The 22,935-nt window shown below is 48.4% G+C and overlaps 1 protein-coding gene across 1 annotated transcript in view; it reads left to right on the forward strand.

Annotated features, from left to right (window-relative positions):
• LOC111966621 (calmodulin-binding transcription activator 1-like) overlaps positions 1-22,935 on the forward strand; it is a 166,438-nt gene that overhangs the window by 70,373 nt on the left and 73,130 nt on the right. Inside the window, exon 3 of the mRNA XM_070444331.1 lies at positions 17,426-17,579. Coding sequence (XP_070300432.1) covers positions 17,426-17,579 — 154 coding nt within the window. The remainder of the gene's footprint in view (positions 1-17,425; positions 17,580-22,935) is intronic.

A 22,935-nucleotide genomic window follows, 5' to 3' on the forward strand; every position in this document is an offset into this window, starting at 1 on the left:
CGTAGCTGTGTGTGTGTGTGTGTGTGTGGTGTGTGTGTGTGTGTGTGTGTGTGTGTGTGTGTGTGTTGTGTGTGTGTGTGTGTGTGTGTGTGTGTGTGTGTGTGTGTGTGTGTGTGTGTGTGTGTGTGTGTGTGTGTGTGTGGGCGCGTGGGCGTGTTTTGGGCGTGTTTTGATGGCCTTTTTCTCCATCTGGTTCTTCTCATCATGACCTTTCCTCTCCATCTCTTCTTACTCTCAACTCCCTTATCGTTGGACATTCCTCCTACAAATCTATTCTCCACCTCCCACCTCTCTCTCTCTCACTCACACCACACACCACCACACATACCACACACACACACACACACACACACCACACACACACACACACACACACACACACACACACCACACACACACACACAACACCACAACACAACCACACACACACACACCAACACATCACCACCACACCACACACCACACACACAAACACACACACACACATTCTCTATCTGTTTTATTTTTTATCATGCAGACTTAAATCACACTGCTGGTGCTAGGAACCATTTGAGCATTCCTTCCCAGAGGATTGATGTGTGGATGTCAGATTACCCGTTTGTTTGAATGTGAACTCTGTGTATGCATGCGTGTGTGTGTGCACATGAGTGTGTGTGTGTTGTGTGCTTGTGTGTGTACTTTTGAACATGTGTGTGCATGGGGGGGGGCTGATGTGTGTCTCCAGAGAGGTCTGGCTAAGCTGAGATCTGGGGCTGCTCCTGTACCCAGCAAAACATCAACCAGGGACTGACAGAACCACACACACGCACACAGGCTGAAGGGAGGAGTGTGTGGTGATGCTGTTTTTGTTTTGTTTGTTGCTATTTTCTACTGGTAACTGTCACGTTGATCACCAGCGTTATCACGTGTGACTGCTGCTGCTGCTGCTGTTGTTTGGTACATAGCTGTTGTGTGTTAGCAGAGAACAAAGGCAGATTTATCAGCAAGGTTGTCCTGCAATGTTGGACACACATCAGTCCTCTGTGTGACGTCCTGTTTAGAAAATGCACCAGCGCACCTCTCTCCCTGCCTGCTCATGTGAAGTGCTGGCTAGCTCGCAGACCTGGACACGGACACAAAAATAAAAGAGAAGCCAATGACACAGACACATAAAGAGAAGACTGGACACAGACACATAAAGAGCAGACCTGGACACAACACATAAAGAGAAGACCTGGACACAGACACCATAAAGAGAAGACCCTGGACACAGGGACATAAGCCAGACCTGGACACAGGGACTTAAAGGAAGACCTGGACACAGACACATAAAGAGAAGACCTGGACACAGGACATAAAGAGCAGACCTGGACACAGGACATAAAGAGAAGACCCTGGACACAGGGACATAAGAGAAGACCTGGACACAGGGGACATAAAAGAGCAGACCTGGACCACAGACACATAAGAGAAGCCTGGGACACAGGACATAAAGAGAAGACCTGGAACAAGACCTAAAAGTCAGACCTGGAACAAGACACATAAAGAGAAGACCTGGACACAGGGACACATAAAGAGAAGACCTGGACACAGGGACATAAAGAGAAGACCTGGACACAGACACATAAAGAGCAGACCTGGACAAGACACATAAAGAGAAAGCCCTGGACACAGACACATAAAGAGCAGACCTGGACACAGGGACAATACAGAGAAGACTGGAACAGGGACATAAAGAGAAGACCTGGACACAGACACATAAAGAGCAGACCTGGACACAGACACATAAAGAGAAGACCTGGACACAGACACTAAAGAGCAGACCTGGACACAGACACATAAAGAGAAGACCTGGACACAGGCACATAAAGAGAAGATATGGACACAGGGACATAAAGAGAAGACCTGGACACAGGACATAAAGAGCAGACCTGGACACAGGGACATAAAGAGAAGACCTGGACACAGGGGACATAAAGAGAAAGACCTGGACACAGGGACATAAAGAGCAGACCTGGACACAGACACATAAAGAGCAAGCACGGACCAGGGACATAAAAGAGAAGACTGGACACAGCACATAAAGAGCAGACGTGGACAGGAGACACTAAGAGAAGACCTGGACACAGGCACATAAAGAGAGATTGGACAGGGACATAAAAGAGAGACCTGGACAACAGGACATAAAGACAGACCTGGACACAGGCGACAGATAAAGAGAAGACCTGGACACAGGGACATAAAGAGAAGGACCTGGAACAGGGACATAAAGAGAGCCGACCTAAGACACTAGAGCAATAAAGAGAACCTGGAACACAGGGCACTAAAGAGAAGACCTGGACACAGGACAATAAAGAGAGACCTGGACACACGGACATAAAGAGAAGACCTGGACACAGGGACATAAAGAGAAGACCTGGACAACAGGGACATAAAGAGCAGCCTGGACACAGACACTACAGAGAAGACCCTGGACAAGGCACATAAAGAGAAGACCTGGACACAGAGACATAAAGAGAAGACCTGGACACAGGCGACATAAAGAGAAGATCTGGACACAGGGACATAAAGAGCAGCTGAACAGGACATAAAGAACCTGGCAAGACACATAAAGAGCAGACCTGGACACAGGGACATAAAGAGAAGACCTGACACAGGACATAAAGAGAAGACTGGACACAGACACATAAAGAGCGACCTGGACACAGGGACATAAAGAGAAGACCTGGACACAGACACAATAAAGAGCAGACCTGGACACAGACACATAAGAGAAGACCTGGACACAGGCACATAAAGAGAAGAATGGACACAGGGACATAAAGAGCAGAAACACTGGACCACACGGGAACATAAAGAGAAGACCTGGACACAGGGACATAAGAGAAGACCTGGACACAGGGACATAAAGAGACAGACTGGACACAGACACATAAAAAAGAAGACCCGACACAGACACTAAAGAGCAGACCTGGACACAGGGACATAAAGAGAAGACCTGGCACAGGGACATAAAGAGAAGACCTGGACACAGGACATAAAGAGCAGACCTGGACACAGGGACATAAAAGAGAGACCTGGACACAGACACATAAAGAGAAGCACTGGACACAGGCACATAAAAGAGAAGACCTGGACACAGGGACATAAAAGAAGCCTGGACACAGGGACATAAAGAGAAGCTGGAACATGGGGGACATAAGAAGAGACATGGACACGGACCATAAAGAGAAGAACTGGACACAGGGACATAAAGAGCAGACATGGACACAGGACATAAAGAGAAGACCTGGACCAGGGAATAAGAAAAGACGACCCAGACACATAAGAGCAGACCTGGACACAGGGACATAAGAGAAAGACCTGGACAAGACACATAGGAAGACTGGACCCAGGGATAGAGAAAGGTTGCTATATCTGTGTGTGTGTGTCTGTGTGCGATAGAGAAGAGATAGGAGAGAAAATCAAAAAGAGAGCAGTTAAACTGCCTCGGTCCGAGAGGAATCCTTGACTTCCCCTGGGTGGTTTAGTTGCGGTGTGACTCTGTGTCACCTGGGTGGCTGGGCGCTGAGCATTAGGATCAGTGCCTTGGGCTCCGCCATGGCCATTATGGCAGACGGATGTCTCCTTGATCGGCCCTTCCTAGCTGCATGGCCCCTGGGCAGAGCAGCCAGTCTCCGCCTCAGCCTCTCACAGCATGGCGCTGGGGGCCACCAGGACTAATGGAGAGAGGGTGGTGTTGCTCTGCTATGGCCTGAGGATGAATAAGTATCCTGTAAATTGGGAGAGCTAGATACTATAACTACCTGCTACAGGACCCTGTGCTGTCTGGCTGGTATCTACTCTGCCCTGCTCTTTCTTTATACTCAAATAGAGGCTCTTTTTCACATATTACGGATATACACTACCGTTCAAAAGTTTGGGGTCACAAATTTCAGTGAAGAGGCGACTCCGGGATGCTGGCCTTCTAGGCAGAGTTGCAAAGAAAAAGCCATATCTCAGACTGGCCAATAAAAAGAAAAGATTAAGATGGGCAAAAGAACACAGACACTGGACAGAGGAACTCTGCCTAGAAGGCCAGCATCCCGGAGTCGCCTCTTCACTGTTGACGTTGAGACTGGTGTTTTGCGGGTACTATTTAATGTTTCTCAAACTAGACAGTCTAATGTACTTGTCCTCTTGCTCAGTTGTGCACCGGGGCCTCCCACTCCTCTTTCTACTCTGGTTAAAGCCAGTTTGTGCTGTTCTGTGAAGGGAGTAGTACACAGCATTGTACGAGATCTTCACTTTCTTTGCAATTTCTCGCAATAGCCTTCATTTCTCAGAACAAGAATAGACTGACGAGTTTCAGAAGAAAGTGCTTTGTTTCTGGCTATTTTGAGCCTGTAATCGAACCCACAAATGCTGATGCTCCAGATACTCAACTAGTCTAAAGAAGGCCAGTTTTATTGCTTCTTTAAAAGGAACAACAGTTTTCAGCTGTGCTAACATAATTACAAAAGGGTTTTATAATGATCAATTAGCCTTTTAAAATGATAAACTTGGATTAGCTAACACAACGTGCCATTGGAACACAGGAGTGATGGTTGCTGATAATGGGCTTGTATGCGTATGTAGATTTTCCATTAATAATATGCGTTTCCAGTACGCAATAGTTCTTTACATTAACAATGTCTACACTTTTCTGATCAATTTATTGTTTTTTAATGGACAAAATGTGTTTCTTTCAAAAAAGGAACTTCTAACTGACCCAAACTTGAAAGTAGTGTATGAAAAGACATCATGACATACACCTTTTACAATAGCCCCTGCGAAGGAGACAGACTCACACACGTAATATGCCCACACACACATGGAAAACTCTAGCAGTCTTTCCCAGAGTGGAGAGGTTCTTCCCCTAAGGTCTGAGTTATTTAACGGCCTTTTGAGTGATATGTGTCTGAATTAACATACAGCTGGGCCTAGACGCTGGCTTTCTACACACACACACACACACACACCACAACACACACATCACTCACACACACACAACACACGTTTTAACACCCACACACAGCGACACAGGGCGCACAGGGCCACGCACGAGCACGAAGGGGGGGGGGGGGAAAGGGGGGCAACCCACACCAGGACACACCACCATATCCAGCTACGAACACCCAGACTAACACACATCTCTCTCTTCCTGTTCCTCAAAAGTTCCAACTCTTTAATATGCCGCCTGGACCCCATTGGCAGGCTGGTACAGAAGGTTCTTCAGGAGGAACACAGGCCTTCAGTAGTGGGGAGGAGAGCACCAGATAGATACAATACCTGCTGCCTTCAAAATAGATGTGATGTGAGAGAGACCAGGGAGAGATGTCAAGATGTGACAGAGACCACACCATCCTCCATCAAACATGCATACATCCGCATGCCCACCCATCTCCCATACAGTGCAGTCGGAAAGTATTCAGACCCCTTGACTTTTTCCACATTTTCTTATGTTATGTTGAGTTCTCTGGAGTACGTTCATCAAGGATCTCTGTACTTTACTCTGTTCATATTTCCCTCTGTCCTGACTAGTCTCCCAGTCCCTGCTGCTGAAAAACATCCCCACAGCATGATGCTGCCATCACCATGCTTCACCATAGGGATGGTGCCAGGTTTCCTCCAGACGTGGCATTTTGCATTCAGGTCAAAGAGTTCAATCTTGGTTTCATCAGACCGAGAATATTTTTTTCCCATGGTCTGAGAGTCCTTTAGGTGCCTTTTGGAAAACTCCAATCGGGCTGTCATGTGCCTTTTACTGAGGAGTGGCTTCCATCTGGCCACTCTACCATAAAGGCCTGATTGGTGGAGTGCTGCAGAGATGGTTGTCCTTCTGGAAGATTCTCCAATCTCCACAGAGGAACTCTGGAGCTGTTAGAGTGACCATTGGGTTCTTGGTCACGTCCCTGACCAAGGCCCTTTTCCCCTGATTGCTCAGTTTGGCCAGACGGACAGCTCTAGGAAGAGTCTCGGTGGTTCCAAACTTCTTCCATTTAAGAATGATGGAGGCCACTGTGTTCTTGGGGACCTTCAATGCTGCAAAATTGTTTTGGTACCCTTCCCCAGATCTGTGCCTCGACACAATCCTGTCTCGGAGCTCTATGGACAATTCCTTCGATCTCATGGCTTGGTTTTTGCTCTGACATACGCTGTCAACTGTGGGATCTTATATAGACAGGTGTGTGCCTTTCCAAATCATGTCCAATCAATTGAATTTACCACAGGTGGAAACAGGTGGAACAGGTGGAAACATCTCAAGGATGATCAGTGGAAACAGGATGCACCTGAGCTCAATTTCAAGTCTCATAGCGAAGGGTCTGAATACTTATGTAAATAATGTATTTCTGTTTTTTATTTGTAATACATTTGCAAACATTTCTAAAAACCTGTTTTCGCTTTGTCATTATGGGGTGTTGTGTGTAGATTGATAAAAAAAAAGATTGAATCCATTTAACAATAAGACTATAACGTAACAAAATGTGGAAAAAGTCAATGGGTCTGAATACTTCCGGAATGCACTTTATATACCCCCTAGAGTGCCTCACAGGGGAGAAGGTCCTTAGGAGACCCCCTGCCTCCCACCATCCCCCCTGCTGAGCCTCCTCCCATGCCTTTCTCACACAGACCTGGGTGGACACGGCTGAACTGGCCAATTCACAGCATGACACTCCTTGAAACTGGCACGTGCCCTTGGATTGGTACACACCCCGGGCGCCAGGAACACCATGGCATGGATGCGGTGGAGCGAAAAGGAGAGGAGGAAGAGAGGGATGGGAGAGAATGAGGGAAAGAGAGGGGGCGGAAGGCAAAGAGCGCTGACACCAGACACCCAATTAGAGTGTCTATACTGAGAGCATTTAACAAAGGCTTTTTGAGAGAGGAGCCAGAGAGAGGGGAAGATGGGTTCAACAGAGACTCCTCCACTACCTCGACAGGAGCTGGCTGCAGGGCGTTTACTCCATTTTAGCTTGTTTGATGTGGAGTGTTGTTTGCCTGTTTATGCCGTTGTGTGAGTGTGTGTATGCATGTGTGTGAGGGCCTGTGTGTTTTTGTGTCTTAATGTGTATGGCAGCAGCAACATTAGCAGCCACCCCCACACTCCCAAACACACCCTTTGGCGGTGAGAGAGCGACAAAACATTCCAAACAAAAGGATAAAGGAGAAGTATTGTGCCTGTGGAGCTGTGGAGGTGAACTTACAGCACCACAGAGGCAGTTGACCTTGAAATGAGCACCAGTGTTTGGGGACAGCCAGAGAGGGTGGCAGGTAGAGAGGGAGAGAGGGAGACAGATAGGAAGGCAGGGAGAGAGGGAGGAGACAATGAGGAAGGCCAGAAGAGGAGGAGAAAGGAGATGTAGGCAGGGAAGAGGAGGGAGCCAAGGAGACGTAGGGAACTAGAGAAAAGAAAAGTCCTAGGAATGGGAGGTAGGAAGAGAATGGGAGACGTTTTAGGAGGCAGGAGATAGAAAGAGTGCAAGAGACGTAGGAGAAACTAGAGAAAAGGAAGGCAGAGAAGAGAGGGAGATGGGAGGAGGAGGAGGATAGGAGGAGAGGAGGGATTCGGAGAACGGTGAAGGAAGCTCGGAGAATCGTCAGGAGAATTGACGAGAAGGAATAGTAACCGAGAACGGGGACATTGCGAGAGAAGTGCTTTAAGAGCTAACCCCAGTGCTTCAGGGCCAGAGAGTGCTTAACTAGACGGCACACCCATTGACATCCATCACCATGCCACCTGCCGGGCAACTGCCACCCAGCCAAAGCCACAAGAGCACGGTCCATAATTTTCACCTCTCACACCCACATCATACATACCATACACACACACAACCACATCACACATGCACATCTGGTTCTTACACACACAACAGCAATGCATCACACACTTTCAACTGCTAAACAACACATGGCTAATTAAACATCAGCCAGTTTTAAGCTGCGCCTGTTGTTGTTAAATCACCTAATGGGCACTCTCACACAAAATAATAACTCAATCACAGACACTCATTCCAGCATTACAGGAAGAGCAGGCCGTTTGAATGTTACCAGTCATGCAGAAACATTCGCAGTATTTTAGAGAATGCATGTTTGCATATCACAATAAACAAATAATCCCATATGATTTATCTCACACATGAAATATCACCATAAACTCAAGACACTAATTAATCTATACAGTACATCCCCTCATGCTATTTTCGACATCCCCCTAAAAACTCACAAAGTTGTGATTGACGTTTCACGTTTGTGTACAAAAATAAATTCGATGTTCCAGTTAACCCTCATTATCTTGATCGCATGTATCTTCCCTAAGTCGTGGCGAGTGCAAATGTCCCTGTAGTGGGATAGTTAAATCTTCCACTTAGGCGGTCTACGTTCTACTATCTTTGTCACCTGTAGAGTCTACTGTTACAAATTTTCCCTCAGTAATGCAGTTAAATTGATCCCCTGTGTGGGCTAGTTCTAAACATTGTCGCCATGTATGCTGTAACATTCTGAGTGCGGCTACGTATAATCTGTCCCTGTATGTGCGGCTAGTTAAATTGTCCCTGTAGTGGGCAGTTACAATTGTCCTCTTTGTTGGCTAGTAATCATTTGTCTCCTGTAGGGCATAGTTTATGAATTTCCCTTGTAGTGGCTAGTTAAGATTGTCCTCCTTGTATGTGGCTAGATAAAAATTTTCCCGGTATGTGCTAGTTAAATGTCCCTTTGGGCTCTAGTGAATAATTGTCCCCTTGCTTGTGCGGCTCAGGTAAAGTTGTACCACTGTGAGGATGGGCTAGTTAAATTGTCCCTGTAGTGGGCTAGTTAAATTGTCCCTGTAGTGGGCTAGTTAAATTGTCCCTGTTGTGGGCTAGTTAAATTGTCCCTGTTGTGGGCTAGCGTAGCCACATACAATACTTCGCCAAAAATTCACCAAAAATCTCTAATTTAGACTCATCAGACAAAAGGACCGATTTTCACTGGTCTAATGTCCATTGCTCTTGTTTCGTGGCCCAAGCAAGTCTCTTCTTCTTATTGGTGTCCTTTAGTAGTGGTTTCTTTGCAGCAATTCGACCATGAAGGCCTGATTCACGCAGTCTCCTCTGAACAGTTGATGTTGACATGTGTCTGTTACTTGAACTCTATGAAGCATTTATTTGGGCTGCCATTTCTGAGGCTGGTAACTCTAATGAACTTATCCTCTGCAGCAGAGGTAACTCTGGATTTTCCTTTCCTGTGGCGGTCCTCGTGAGAGCCAGTTTCATCGTAGCGCTTGATGGTTCTTGCAACTGCACTTGAAGAAACTTTCAAAGTTCTTGAAATTTTTAGGATTGACTGACTTTCATGTCTTAAAATAATGAGGGACTGTCGTTTCTCTTTGCTTATTTGAGCTTGACATAATATGGACTTGGTCTTTTACCAAATACGGCTATCTTCTGTATACCACCCCTACCTTGACACAACACAACTAATTGGCTCAAACGCATTAAGAAGGAAAAAAATTCCACAAATTAACTTTTAACAAGGCACACCTGTTAATTGAAATGTATTCCCAGGTGACTACCTCATGCAGCTGGTTGAGAGAATGCGAAGAGTGTGCAAAGCTGTCATCAAGGCAAAGGGTGGCTACTTTGAAGAATCTCAAATATAACAACACTTTTTTGGTTACCACATGATTACATATGTGTTATTTCATTGTTTTCATGTCTTCACTATTATTCTACAATGTAGAAAATWGTAAAAATAAAGAAAAACCCTTGAATGAGTAGGTGTGTCCAAACTTTTGACTGGTACTGTATGTCTCTGAAGCGGTTTCTCCTCCCTAGCCTATTTCCATCCATCTCCTCCTCCTCCTCCTCTGAGGAATGGGTGGTTTTCTCCTGACTTCTCCTCTGAGAACCTGCCTTCCCCCTCTCTCTGTGTATCTGTCTGCTGTCTGATTGCTGCTAGACTCCCTAAGCTTTGAAGTCGTTCCCCTCCGTGCGGCTGGCTGCTTTATCTTGTTCCTCACTAGGTTTCTCCCATCAGTCCTCAGCTCCTCCACGTCCCACCAAGCCTCCTCTTCTTAACTACGATCCTTTGATGTTAATGGCTGTTCTTATCGCTCCTGTGCTACGCAGCTCATTGTAAGAGAGAGGCCTAGCTGCTACAGTAACGTTATGCCAGGCAGCACTGGGCCTGGAGCACTCCTCTCCTCTCCTCTCCTCTCCTCTCCTCTCCTCTCCTCTCCTCTCTCTCGTTCCTTCTCCTCTCCTCTCTCCTTCTCCTCTCCTCTCCTCTCCTCTCCTCTCTCCCCTCTCCTCTCCTCTCCCTCTCCCTCCTCTCTCCTCTCCTCTCCTCTCCTCTCCTCTCCTCTCCTCTCCTCTCCTCCTCTCCTCTCCTCTTCCTCTCCTCCTCCTCCCTCTTCTCTCCCCATCTCCTTCCTGCTCTTCTCTCCTCCCATTCCTCCTGCCTCTCTTCTCTCTCTCTCCCTTCTACTCATCCATCCTTTCTCACGCCCCACCCCACTTCCTCTCCTCCTCTCTCCTCTCCCAGCCCCCTCTCCGTCTCTCTCTCTCCCCTCCCACCTCCACTCTCTCCTCCTCTCTCCTCGCCTCTCCCTACTCCCTCTCTCCTCCTCTCTCCTCTCCTCTCCGCACCCCCTTCTCCTTCCCTACTCCCTCCCTCGTCTCCTCTCCTCTCTCCCCTTAATGAGGTCGTTGTACCGTGTTGGTGGTGACGGCTACATGGAGACAAGGGGAGCGGGCGAGGAAAGGAGAAGAGAGGAGAGGAGAGGAAAGGGCGAAGGACTGTGACAGGGGTCATCAGGGCTTGCAGGCCCATGTTACAGATTACATGAACGTTTCAACCAACGGACAAGCCTGTGGTGTCTGTATCTGTCTGCCAGAGCCTGTTGAGAGCCTGGGTCTACAGTACATGGCCTGTCCTGGTAGGAGCATTGTCCGACTCTGTAACTGTAACCCTGGTAATGAGGTTCTGGCTGCCTCCTAAATGGCACCCTATTCCCTACATAATGCATGAATTTTGACTAGAGAGCACTATGAAGGGATAGGGTGCCATTTGGAACCCAGGCTCTTTCCCCTTGCTGTAGCTGTGGCAACATGCCTGGCTGAGCTCTGCTGTATAGCAGTGTGGTGTGGACTGACTCCAGAGCAAGGTAGTGGTGCTGAGGCTGAGCTGAGCGTAGGAACGTTGCCTTCCTTGTGTGGGTGCCAAAGAAACCTGTTGCTGGCTACGACTGTACCCTGGTCTTGCGGTATCGTGATGATGTGTTTTTGGTTTGTGTGTGTGTTGGTGGGGATTGTGTGTGTGTGTGTGTGTGCGTGTGTACATATGTGGTTTGTGCAAGGTGTTTGTGTGTGTGTGTATGTGTGCGGGATGTATGTATGTGTTGTGTGTGTGTGTGTGTGTGTGTGTGTGTGTTGTTCACCCCTTAGTAGACCTGCCACCCTGTGACTGCCTCCTCTGTGACTGTCTCCCTTGACTGCCTCCCCTGTGACTGCCGCCCTGTGACTGCCGCCCCTGTGACTGCCTCCTCTGTGACTCGCTCCCTCTGTGACTGCCTCCTCTGTGACTGCCTTCCCTGTGACTCTCTGTGACTGCCTCCTCTGTGACTGCTCCCTGTGACTGCCTCCTCTGTGACTGCCTCCCCTGTGACTGCCTCCCTGTACTGCCTCCTCTGTGACTGCCTCCCCTGTGACTGCCTCCCCTGTGACTGCCTCCTCTGTGACTGCTCCCCTGTGACTGCCTCCCCTGTGACTGCCTCCTCTGTGACTGCCTCCCCTGTGACTGCCTCTCTGTGACTGTCTCCCCTGTGACTGCTTCCCTCGTGTACTGCTCCCTGTGACTGCCTCCCTGTGTGACTGCCTCCTTGTGATCCCTCCTGTGACTGCCTCCTGTGACTGCCTCCCTGTGACTGCCTCCCTGTGACTGCTCTCTGTGATCTGCTCATCTGTGACTGCCTCCCCTGTGACTGCCTCCCCTGTGACTGCTCCTCTGTGACTGCCTCCTCTGTGACTGCCTCCCCTAGCCTCGATAGGTCATTTACTCTGCAACATCCATCCATCTGCTGTGGGGATGTTCACCAGACTCACACATAACACAACAACATAACAATACTGTCTACAAATACACATGATGCATGCATATTGCTTTTTACCTTGACTACAACTTGGATGTGCACCATTAATACCTTGGAGCCTCCCACACTAACAGTTTGTGTGTTGGGTATTGGAGTTGTAGCATATCCCCCTTCACAACACGAGCATGCATGCACAAACACGTGGGACACCCACATACTGTATGCACACCACATGCACACACACACACACACAACACACACACAACACACACCACCACACCACCCACACCCACACACACACCCCACACACACACACACACACACACACACACACACAACACACACACACACACACACACACACACACCACACCACCACACACAACACACACACACACACACACTCCCTCTCCACACACTCCAGCAACCGGATCCCACTCTCCCTCCACCACCATTGCGGAAATGTACAGCTGGAAAGCGGCCCTGTAACCCGCATGGGAAACAAGCAGGAAAACAACCAAAAGACTACATTACACAATTAATCAATAAGTTAATGAGATCTCATTTTCTCTGCAAAACAGAATCCAGGAAAAAGTTCCCCTCTCAGCTTTTTTCCTGTTTCCTTTGGAGAGAAACAAACTGGTGATATTACACAGAGGAAAAGAAAGCAGCCAGCAGGAAATTAAATTAAATTACCATCCTGATAGATTTATGTGACGCTTTACATTTTCATTGTGTTGTTTTCTTGGTGGCGGAGAGGAGGAGGGACTAAGTGGGCCGACGAGAGCTGCTAAATGTGTTGTAAAGGCACTCTGAGGAGAGAGGGGGAAAAGTTACAGTTACACACGTCATATTTGAGTCCCAAATGGCACTCTATTCCCATTAGGCCTTGGTCAAAGTAGTGCACTACATAGGGAATAGGGTCCCGTTTGGGACAAAACCACCGCTGGCTCACACATGGATTTTACAAGTCATAGCAGCAAATGAATAATACGAAAGCCTACTGTAGCTAGCTGTAGCTGGCTCTACAGATTACTGTTGTTTGGACGAGCTGTAAGGCTGCCAGCCAAATGTTCCCATTCATTGTAGAGCAGGGACCAATGTGTGTGTGTGTGGTAGGGAACAGCAGTGTGTGTCTTTATGTATGGGTGGGGTTTAAATTGAGGGGAGGGGGGGGCTGCTATGTGGATAGAAGTTATGTTTTGTGTGTGTGTGTGTGTGTGTGTGTGTCTGTGTGCGTGTGCAATATGTGTGTGTGTGTGTTTGTCTTTCTTGGTGTGTATGAGTGCCTTCCCCAATGTGCTCATGAGTGCGTGCTGTGGCCCTTTATTCGCCCCTATCGTGCTAGTTAAGGATTGAGGGCATGGCCTGGCGATTACCACAGCTGGTGATGCCATCTGGGGCATCACACGCCCGCCCGCCCTGTCACCATGAACGCAGGGCACAGCCGTCCCAGGGTGTTGACTCCAATGGCAGGGAACAGGGACAACGTTTATCACAGAGGAGATAACACAGCTCCATGTCCAGCTGTGGTGGTGGGGTGTGGGCCACAGATCAGACGGGTGTAACATGGACTAAATATCCAGATACCAGTAGCACTACAAAAGAGTTTACAGACCTATCAAAGAATAGGTCTCTATACTGAGACCCTTTTTCCTACTAGGAACTGAAATGAATAAGTCAACTAAATCAAGAAAATGACTCTGTAATAACAACCATTGGGCTTTTTAAAGATAAAATGTTTTTATTGTTTTGAATGTGAGATGATTCCAACACTGGTTGGCCCTATGCACAAATCACTGAACATGGCTGTTAACAGTATTTTGAGAGAACCTGTGCAGGTCAGAATGGACTATTATGCTGTACCTTTATTATCCCTTGTGTATCTCCCTCCCCTCCCTCCATCTTTATTATCCCTGGTGTATCTCTCTCCCCTCCCTCCATCTTTATTATCCCTTCTGTATCCTCTCCCCTCTCCTCCATCTTTATTATCCCTGGTGTATCTCCTCCCCTCCCTCCATCTTTTTATCCCTGGTGTATCTCTCTCCCCTCCTCCATCTTTATTATCCCTGGTGTTTCTCTCTCTCCATCTTTATTATCCCTGGTGTATCTCTCTCCTCATCCTCCATCTTTATTATCCCTGGTGTTTCTCTCTCCATCTTTATTATCCCTGGTGTATCTCTCTCCTCGTCCCTCCATCTTTATTATCCCTGGTGTATCTCTCTCCCCTCCCTCCATCTTTATTATCCCTGGTGTATCTCTCTCCCCTCCCTCCATCTTTATTATCCCTGGTGTATCGCTCTCCTCGTTCTGCCATCTTTATTATCCCTGGTGTATCTCTCTCCTGCCCCATCTTTATTATCCCGGTGTATCTCTCTCCATCTTTATTATCCCTGGTGTATCTCTCTCCCCTCCCTCCATCTTTATTATCCCTGGTGTATCTCTCTCCTCGTCCCTCCATCTTTATTATCCTGGTGTATCTCTCTCCTCGTTCCGCCATCTTTATTATCCCTGGTGTATATCTCTCCATCTTTATTTATCCCTGGTGTATCTCTCTCCTCGCCCTCCATCTTTATTATCCCTGGTGTATCTCTCTCCTCGTTCGCCATCTTTATTATCCCTGGTGTATATCTCTCCATCTTTATTATCCCTGGTGTATCTCTCTCCTCATTCCGCCATCTTTATTATCCCTGGTGTATCTCTCTCCTCGTTCCGCATCTTTATTATCCCCGGTGTATCTCTCTCCATCTTTTATTATCCTGGTGTATCTCTCTCCCCTCCCTCCATCTTTATTATCCCTGGTGTATCTCTCTCCCCTCCCTCCATCTTATTATCCCTGGTGTATTCTCTCTCCGTCCCTCCATCTTTATTATCCCTGGTGTAATCTCTCCTCGTTCCGCCATCTTTATTATCCCTGGTGTTATCTCTCTCCTCATCCCGCCATCTTTATTATCCCCAATGTTTCTCTCTCCATCTTTATTATCCTGGCGAATCTCTCTCCCCTCCCTCCATCTTTATTATCCCCAATGTTTCTCTCTCCATCTTTATTATCCCTGGCGAATCTCTCTCCTTGTCCCTCCATCTTTATTATCCCTGGTATATCTCTCTCCTCGTCCCGCCATCTGTATTATCCCTGGGTGTATCTCTCTCCCCTCCCTCCATCTTTATTATCCCCGGTGTTCTCCCTCCATCTTTATTATCCCTGGTGTATCTCTCTCCCCTCCCTCCATCTTTATTATCCCTGTGTATCTCTCTCCATCTTTATTTATCCCTGTTGTATCTCTCTCCTCATCCCTCCATCTTTATTATCCCTGGTGATCTCTCTCCATCTTTATTATGCCTGGTGTATCTCTCTCCCCTCCCTCCATCTTATTTATCCCTGGTGTATCTCTTCTCCTCGTCCCTCCATCTTTATTATCCCTGGTGTATCTCTCTCCCCTCCCTCCCTCTTTATTATCCCTGGTGTATCTCTCTCCTCGTCCCTCCATCTTTATTATCCCTGGTGTATCTCTCTCCCCTCCCTCCATCTTTATTATCCCTGGTGTATCTCTCTCCCCTCCCTCCATCTTTATTATCCCTGGTGTATCTCTCTCCATCTTTATTATCCCTGGTGTATCTCTCTCCCCTCCCTCCATCTTTATTATCCCTGGTGTATCTCTCTCCCCCCCTCCATCTTTATTATCCTTGTGTATCTCTCTCCCCTCCCTCCATCTTTATTATCCCTGGTGTATCTCTCTCCCCTCCTCCATCTTTATTATCCCTTGTGTATCTCTCTTCCCTCCCTCCATCTTTATTATCCCTGGTGTATCTCTCTCCCCTCCCTTCATCTTTATTATCCCTGGTGTATCTCTCTCCCCTCCCCTCCATCTTATTATCCCTGGTGTATCTCTCTCCCCTCCCTCCATCTTTATTATCCCTGGTGTATCTCTCTCCCCTCCCTCCATCTTTATTATCCCTGGTGTATCTCTCTCCCCTCCCTCCATCTTTATTTATCCCTGGTGTATCTCTCTCCTCATCCCTCCATCTTTTATATCCCTGGTGTATCTCTCTCCTCTCCCTCCATTCTTGATCAAGGTAGAGAGAGAGGATGAGGGGGGTGGAGAGGGAATGGAGTAATGAGTGGTACAGATGAATGGTTTGGACCAGTAGGGAGCACAGACCTAGTAGCATGTTGATTTAGAATCCACTTAGCACTGAAGAAGCTTCAAACTGCACTCAAACGCATGGTGTCATTACATTTTTTTTGTTACTTTAACGTGTGTGTGTGTGTGTTGGTGTGTGTGTGTGTGTGTGTGTGGTGGGGTGTGGTGTGTGTGTGTGTGTGTGTGTGGTGTGTGTGTGTGTGTGTGTGTGTGTGTGTGTGTGTGTGTGTGTGTGTGTGTTGTGTGTGTGTGTGTGTGGGAGGATGGGGCGTCTATTTTAAGTGGTGTTCATTATTTTGTGTGTTTGTGTCCATCTGGTTTAGTTTACATGCCTGTGTTTGCAGCATTTACTGATGCTCCTACGTGTGTGTGTTGTTGTGGTGTGTGTGTGTGGTGTGTGTGTTGTGTGTGTGTGTGTGTGTGTGTGTTGTGTGTGTTGTGTGTGTGTGTGTTGTGTGGGTGTGTGTGTGTGGTGTTGGTGTGTGTGTGTGTTGGTTACCTTATGGGAGCGAGTGTTGGTGCATGTGTGTGTTGTATTGGCATTAGTGTTGTTATAATAAAATTGAGTCTTAAGGAGCGGAGTGGGAGCGTTTCTCCTGCCACTGTTTACTCCGCACAGTAATCAAAGCTATTCATGATTACAGAACACAATTGATGTTATTCACACCGGCTCAACCGGTCTTTTAAACGGCACCAATTTTTCATAAGCTGTCAATTTAGGTAATTTACATACTGTAGGTAACAGTTGTGGCAGGTAAATTGGTGGATCTGACTGGGTACACAGGCAAGTTAATAGAGGGCATTGGCTCGGCATGTGGGAGGACTACACAAAATGCTATAAGTGTGTTACATGCACATAGCAGGGTTATTACCACACACGCAGACACACAATCTTCCAAAGAGGTTTTAACATCCCCTCCACATATTTCTTCAGACACATTTCTGTTTTGCTTCTCTTTCTCTGTTTCTCTCTCTCTCTCTCTGTGAGCTTTTCTCACTCAATTATTTGTGTGAGAGTTACCATGACTCTCCAACAGCAGCCTATTCCAGCAGCATGTCTGTGTGCTGACACACCAGCTGTAGTGTTAGGTGTTACACTTCCAGCTGGGTCTCTCTCTCTCTGTGCCTATGTGTGATTCCCATTCTCTCTCACTGTTACCAGACACACATCATCTGAGTCTGCTGACTAACCTAAGGTTCCCCTCCTCCCTCTCCAGAACCCTGACATCGTGCTTGTCCACTACTTGAATGTGCCGGCCATAGAGGACTGTGGGAAACCATGCGGGCCAATCCTGTGCTCCATCAACACGGACAAGAAGGAGTGGGCCAAGTGGACCAAGGAGGAGCTGATTGGCCAGCTCAAGCCCATGTGTGAGTATCTGACCTATCACATTTAGAGCACAGCACTTATTGAGAGCGCCAAGCCTTTTCAAAGCCTTATTCATTACAGGTGCAAGCTCTTCTCCAGGGTCTAGCCCTAAGAGCCCCAGACACACAAACAGACTAAACACTCATGTCTGGGTCTTTAATAAGGCTAGGAGAGGTCTGAGCATTAATGTACCCACACGGGCTCTCTTAGAGACCTGGCCTGGTTACTATGTTGTTATTGTGTTCCTGCCCTGCCTGGAGCTGTCTGGTAAACAGAGGTCACCTATCGCCCAGCCTAAGAGCACACAGCCCAGCACAGGACCTGGCCACCCATCCTGACCCACGTAGGCGCAAGAGCAGAGCAGGCCCAGCACAGGACCTGGCCACCCATCCTCCCAGTCAGGCAGCACAGAGCAGAGCAGGCCCAGCACAGGACCTGGCCACCATCCTCCCAGTCAGGCAGCACACGAGCAGAGAGCAGGCACAGCACAGACGCTCTATTAATAAACACCAGTGTATGGGAGAAAGAGCATCTATAGTAACTCACCAGAAATCCTACACACATCCCCTCTCTTAATTCAATTCCATTTTAATTAAATTCAAAAGGGTTTTATTGGCATGGGAAATATGTTTACATTGCCAAAGCAAGTGAAATAGATAAAACAAAAAGTGAAATAAACTATCAGAAATTAACAGTAAACATTACCCAAACATTTCAAAAGAATAGATACATTTCAAATGATATATTATGGCTATGTACAGTGTTTAAATGATGTGCAAATGTCACGCCCTGGCCTTAGTATTCTTTGTTTTCTTTATTATTTTAGTTAGGTCAGGGTGTGACATGGGGTTAGGTTTGTGTTTTTGTATTGTCTTGGGTGGTTTGGAATGTCTAGGGGATTTGTTAGAGTGTATGGGTTTGTGTTGAGTGGATGTGTCTAGAATAGTCTATGGTTTAGTGTATGTGTCTAGTATAGTCTATGGTTGAGTGTAGGTGTTTAGAAAAGTCTATGGCTGCCTGATTTGGTTCTCAATCAGAGACAGCTGGTCATAGTTGTCTCTGATTGGGAGCCATATTTAAGGGAGCCATAGGCTTTGGTATTTGTGGGAAATTGTCTATGTAGAACGTTTGTAGCCTGTGTGTATGTGTGCACAACGTTATTTGCTTCACGGTCGTTTTGTTGTTTTGTTAGTTTGTATAGTGTTTTGTGTCGTGTTCATCTTCGTGGTGTTAATAAAAGGAAGATGGCTTATTTTCCAAATGCTGCGTTTTGGTCCGTCTCTCAACCACACGATCGTGACAGAATTTCCCACCAAAGGACCAAGCAGCGTGTGAAACGGCAACAGGACCCACCTACACAGGATTTCTGGAGATGGGAGGACGAATTGGATGGAAAGGGACCTTGGGCTCAACCTGGAGAATATCGCCGCCAAAGCTGGCTGGAGGCAGCGAAAGCAGAGAGGCGGCGATATGAGGAGCAGCACGGAGGCAAGGCTGGAAGCCCGTGAGTACTACCCAAAAATTTCTTGGGGGGGGGCTAGGAGGTCGTGGGCCAAGGGCAGGTAGGAGACCTGCGCCCACTTCCCGGCTAACCGTGGAGAGCGGGAGTACGGGCAGACACCGTGTTACGCAGTAGAGCGCACGGTGTCTCCTGTACGTGTGCATAGCCCAGTGCGGGTTATTCCACCTCCCCGCACTGGTAGGGCTAGATTGAGCATTGAGCCAAGTGCCATGAAGCCGGCTCTACCTATCTGGCCACCAGTACATCTCCTCGGCCGGCTTACATGGCACCAGCCTTACGCATGGTGTCCCCGGTTCGCCTACATAGCCCGGTGCGGGTTATTCCACCTTCCGCACTGGTCGGGCGACGGGGAGCATTCAACCAGGTAAGGTTGGCAGGCTCAATGCTCAAGGGAGCCATTACGCTGCACGGTCCGGTATTTCCGGCGCCACCTCCCGCCCCAGTCCTGTTCCACCAGTGCAACACCACGCACCAGGCTTCCAGTGTGTCTCCAGAGCCCTGTTCCTCCTCCACGCACTCGTCCAATGGTGCGTGTCTCCAGCCCATTACCACCAGTGCCTACACCAGGCACCAAGCCTCCTGTGTGTCCCCAGAGTCCTGTGCGTCCTGTTGCTGCTCCCCGCACTAGCCTGAGATGCGTGTCCCCAGCCCGGTACACAGTTCCGGCACCACGCACTAGGCTAATGTGCGTTTCCAGGGTCCAGTATGCCCTGTTCCTGCTCCCGCACTAGCCCTGAGATGCGTGTCCCAGCCCGGTACACAGTTCCGGCACCACGCACAGGCCTACAGTGCGCCTCAGCGGCTAGAGCATCGTCTCTCCAGCGCCATCTGAGCCATCCGTCTCTCGCGCATCGACCATCGTCCAGCGCATTGAGCCATCCGTCTCTCCAGCGCCATCTGAGCCATCCGTCTCTCCAGCGCCATCTGAGCCATCGTCTCTCCCAGCGCCATCTGAGCCATCCGTCTCTCCACGCCATCTGAGCCATCCGTCTCCCCAGCGCCATCTGAGCGCCCCGTCTGTCCCGGAGTCAGAGCGTTGTCAGTCAGGAGCCGCTAGAGCCGTTCGTCAGTCAGGATCTGCCAGAGCCGCCAACGCAGACAGGCATCTGCCAGAGCCGCCAACCAGACAGGATCTGCCAGAGCGCCAACCAGACAGGATCTGCCAGAGCCGCCAACCAGACAGGATCTGCCAGATCCGCCAGCGAGCCATGAGCAGCCAGATCCGTCAGCCAGCCATGAGCAGCCAGATCCGTCAGCCAGCCATGAGCAGCCAGATCCGTCAGCCAGCCATGAGCAGCCAGATCGTCGCCAGCCATGAGCAGCCAGATCCGTCAGCCAGCCATGAGCAGCCAGATCCGTCAGCCAGCCATGAGCAGCCAGATCCGTCAGCCAGCCATGAGCAGCCAGATCCGTCAGCCAGCCATGAGCAGCCAGATCCGTCAGCCAAGCCATGAGCCGTCCAGCCAGGATCCGCCAGAGCCGTCCAGCCAGGATCCGCCAGAGCCGGCCAGCCAGGATCCAGCTTAGTTCGGAGCTGCCCCTTATCCTGGGGCTGTCCCTTATCCTGGTGCTGTCCCTTATCCTGGTGCTGTCCCTTATCCTGGTGCTGCCCCTTAGTCCGGTACTGTCCCTTAGTCCGGTACTGTCCCTTATCCTGGTGCTGCCCCTTAGTCCGGTGCTGCCCCTTAGTCCGGTGCTGCCCCTTATTCCAGTGGGGCTAGGTAAGCGGGTAGTGACTGTTGGGGTGGGGACCACGACCAGTGCCGGAGCCGCCGCCGTGGACGGAAGCCCACCCAGACCCTCCCCTAGACTATGTGCTGGGGCGCCCGGAGTTCGCACCTTAAGGGGGGGGTTATGTCACGCCCTGGCCTTAGTATTCTTTGTTTTCTTTATTATTTTAGTTAGGTCAGGGTGTGACATGGGGTTAGGTTTGTGTTTTTGTATTGTCTTGGGTGGTTTGGAATGTCTAGGGGGATTTGTTAGAGTGTATGGGTTTGTGTTGAGTGGATGTGTCTAGAATAGTCTATGGTTTAGTGTATGTGTCTAGTATAGTCTATGGTTGAGTGTAGGTGTTTAGAAAAGTCTATGGCTGCCTGATTTGGTTCTCAATCAGAGACAGCTGGTCATAGTTGTCTCTGATTGGGAGCCATATTTAAGGGAGCCATAGGCTTTTGGTATTTGTGGGAAATTGTCTATGTAGAACGTTTGTAGCCTGTGTGTATGTGTGCACAACGTTATTTCGCTTCACGGTCGTTTTGTTGTTTTGTTAGTTTGTATAGTGTTTTGTGTCGTGTTCATCTTCGTGGTGTTAATAAAAGGAAGATGGCTTATTTTCCAAATGCTGCGTTTTGGTCCGTCTCTCAACCACACGATCGTGACAGCAAATAGTTGAAGTACAAAAGGGAAAAATAAATAAACAAATATGGGTTGTATTTACAATGGTGTTGGTTCTTCACTGGTTTCCCTTTTCTTGTGGCAACAGGTCACAAATATTGCTGCTGTGATGGCACACTGTCGTATTTCACCAAATAGACATGAGTTCAAAATTTTATTTATTTACGAATTCTTTGTGGGTTTGTGTAATCGGAGGGAAATATGTGTCTCATGTGGTCATTCATTTGGCAGGAGGTTAGGAAGTGCATCTCAAATTCCACCTCATTTTGTGGGCAGTGTGCCGTCTTCTCTCGAGAGCCAGGTCTGCCCACGTCTGCCTCTCTCAATAGCAAGGCTATGGATGCTCACTGAGTCTGTACATCGTCAAAGCTTTCCTTAACATTGGGTCAGTCACAGTGGTCAGGTATTCTGCCACTGTGTACTTACTCTGTTTAGGGCCAAATAGCATTCCAGTTCTCTGTTCTTTCCAATGTGTCAAGTAATTATCATTTTGTTTTCTCATGTTTTGGTTGGGTCTAATTGTGTTGCTGTCCTGGAGCTATGTGGGGTCGGTTTGTGAACAGAGCCCCATGACCAGCTTGCTGAGCAGACTTATCTCTCTGTAGGTGATGGCTTTGTTATGGAAGGTTTGGAAATTCCTTCCTTTTAGGTGGTTGTAGAATTGAAAGGCTCTTTTCTGGATTTTGATAATTAGCGGGGTGATCCATGTCTCCGTTGGGACCAAAAAGTCAAGGGACTGAAGGGCAGCATAGGCTGAGATGAACTCTGCGTTCTGACCGCAGATCGGCAGTTCCAAATGCTGCCAGAGACCCGGAATTCCACCTGGGTTGTGCGTGCAGGGTACACTAAATCAGAAGGGTTGCAGACAAGGGGTGGGGAGCGTCTGTAAAGCCTACAGGGAGAGGAACTAACAGGTATAGAACACACACACAGTAGTTGACAAAGCTACAAAAAAGAAAACTGAGAATCTGTAAATAACTAGGTAAGATACTCAAGTGGCAGAGTGGTGTGAGCCTTCCTCTCGTTCCTTCCTCAAACAACTCGGCAGAACCGTCTTTGTTTCGGCGATGGCCTTAGAGTTCCGGCAGAACCGAACGACCGCCGCTTACAGCTGCCACTGAGAAACCAGGGGAGACTGAAGAACTAACACTGATTGCTAATTGCCTAGCAGAGGTGGAGAGCACGCCTCCCTGTACTAATTGCTGATTGCCTAGGAGAGGTGAAACCACACCCCCTCCAATACAGCCACTGATTACTAAAACAAGTGACAAATTGCCCTGCCATTGCTCTGCCCCTTGATCCTGGTTGATGTGTCAACAACTATCTGCAAGTTATGAGCAGTCAGCAGTTCACACACCAAGTAGTCTACTGGGAAAACAGGAAGCAGTTCACACACCAAGTAGTCTACTGGGAAGACAGGAAGCAGTTCACACACCAAGTAG

The sequence above is a fragment of the Salvelinus sp. IW2-2015 genome, linkage group LG7 (assembly GCF_002910315.2).
Source record: "Salvelinus sp. IW2-2015 linkage group LG7, ASM291031v2, whole genome shotgun sequence".
Taxonomy (NCBI): Eukaryota; Metazoa; Chordata; class Actinopteri; order Salmoniformes; family Salmonidae; genus Salvelinus; species Salvelinus sp. IW2-2015.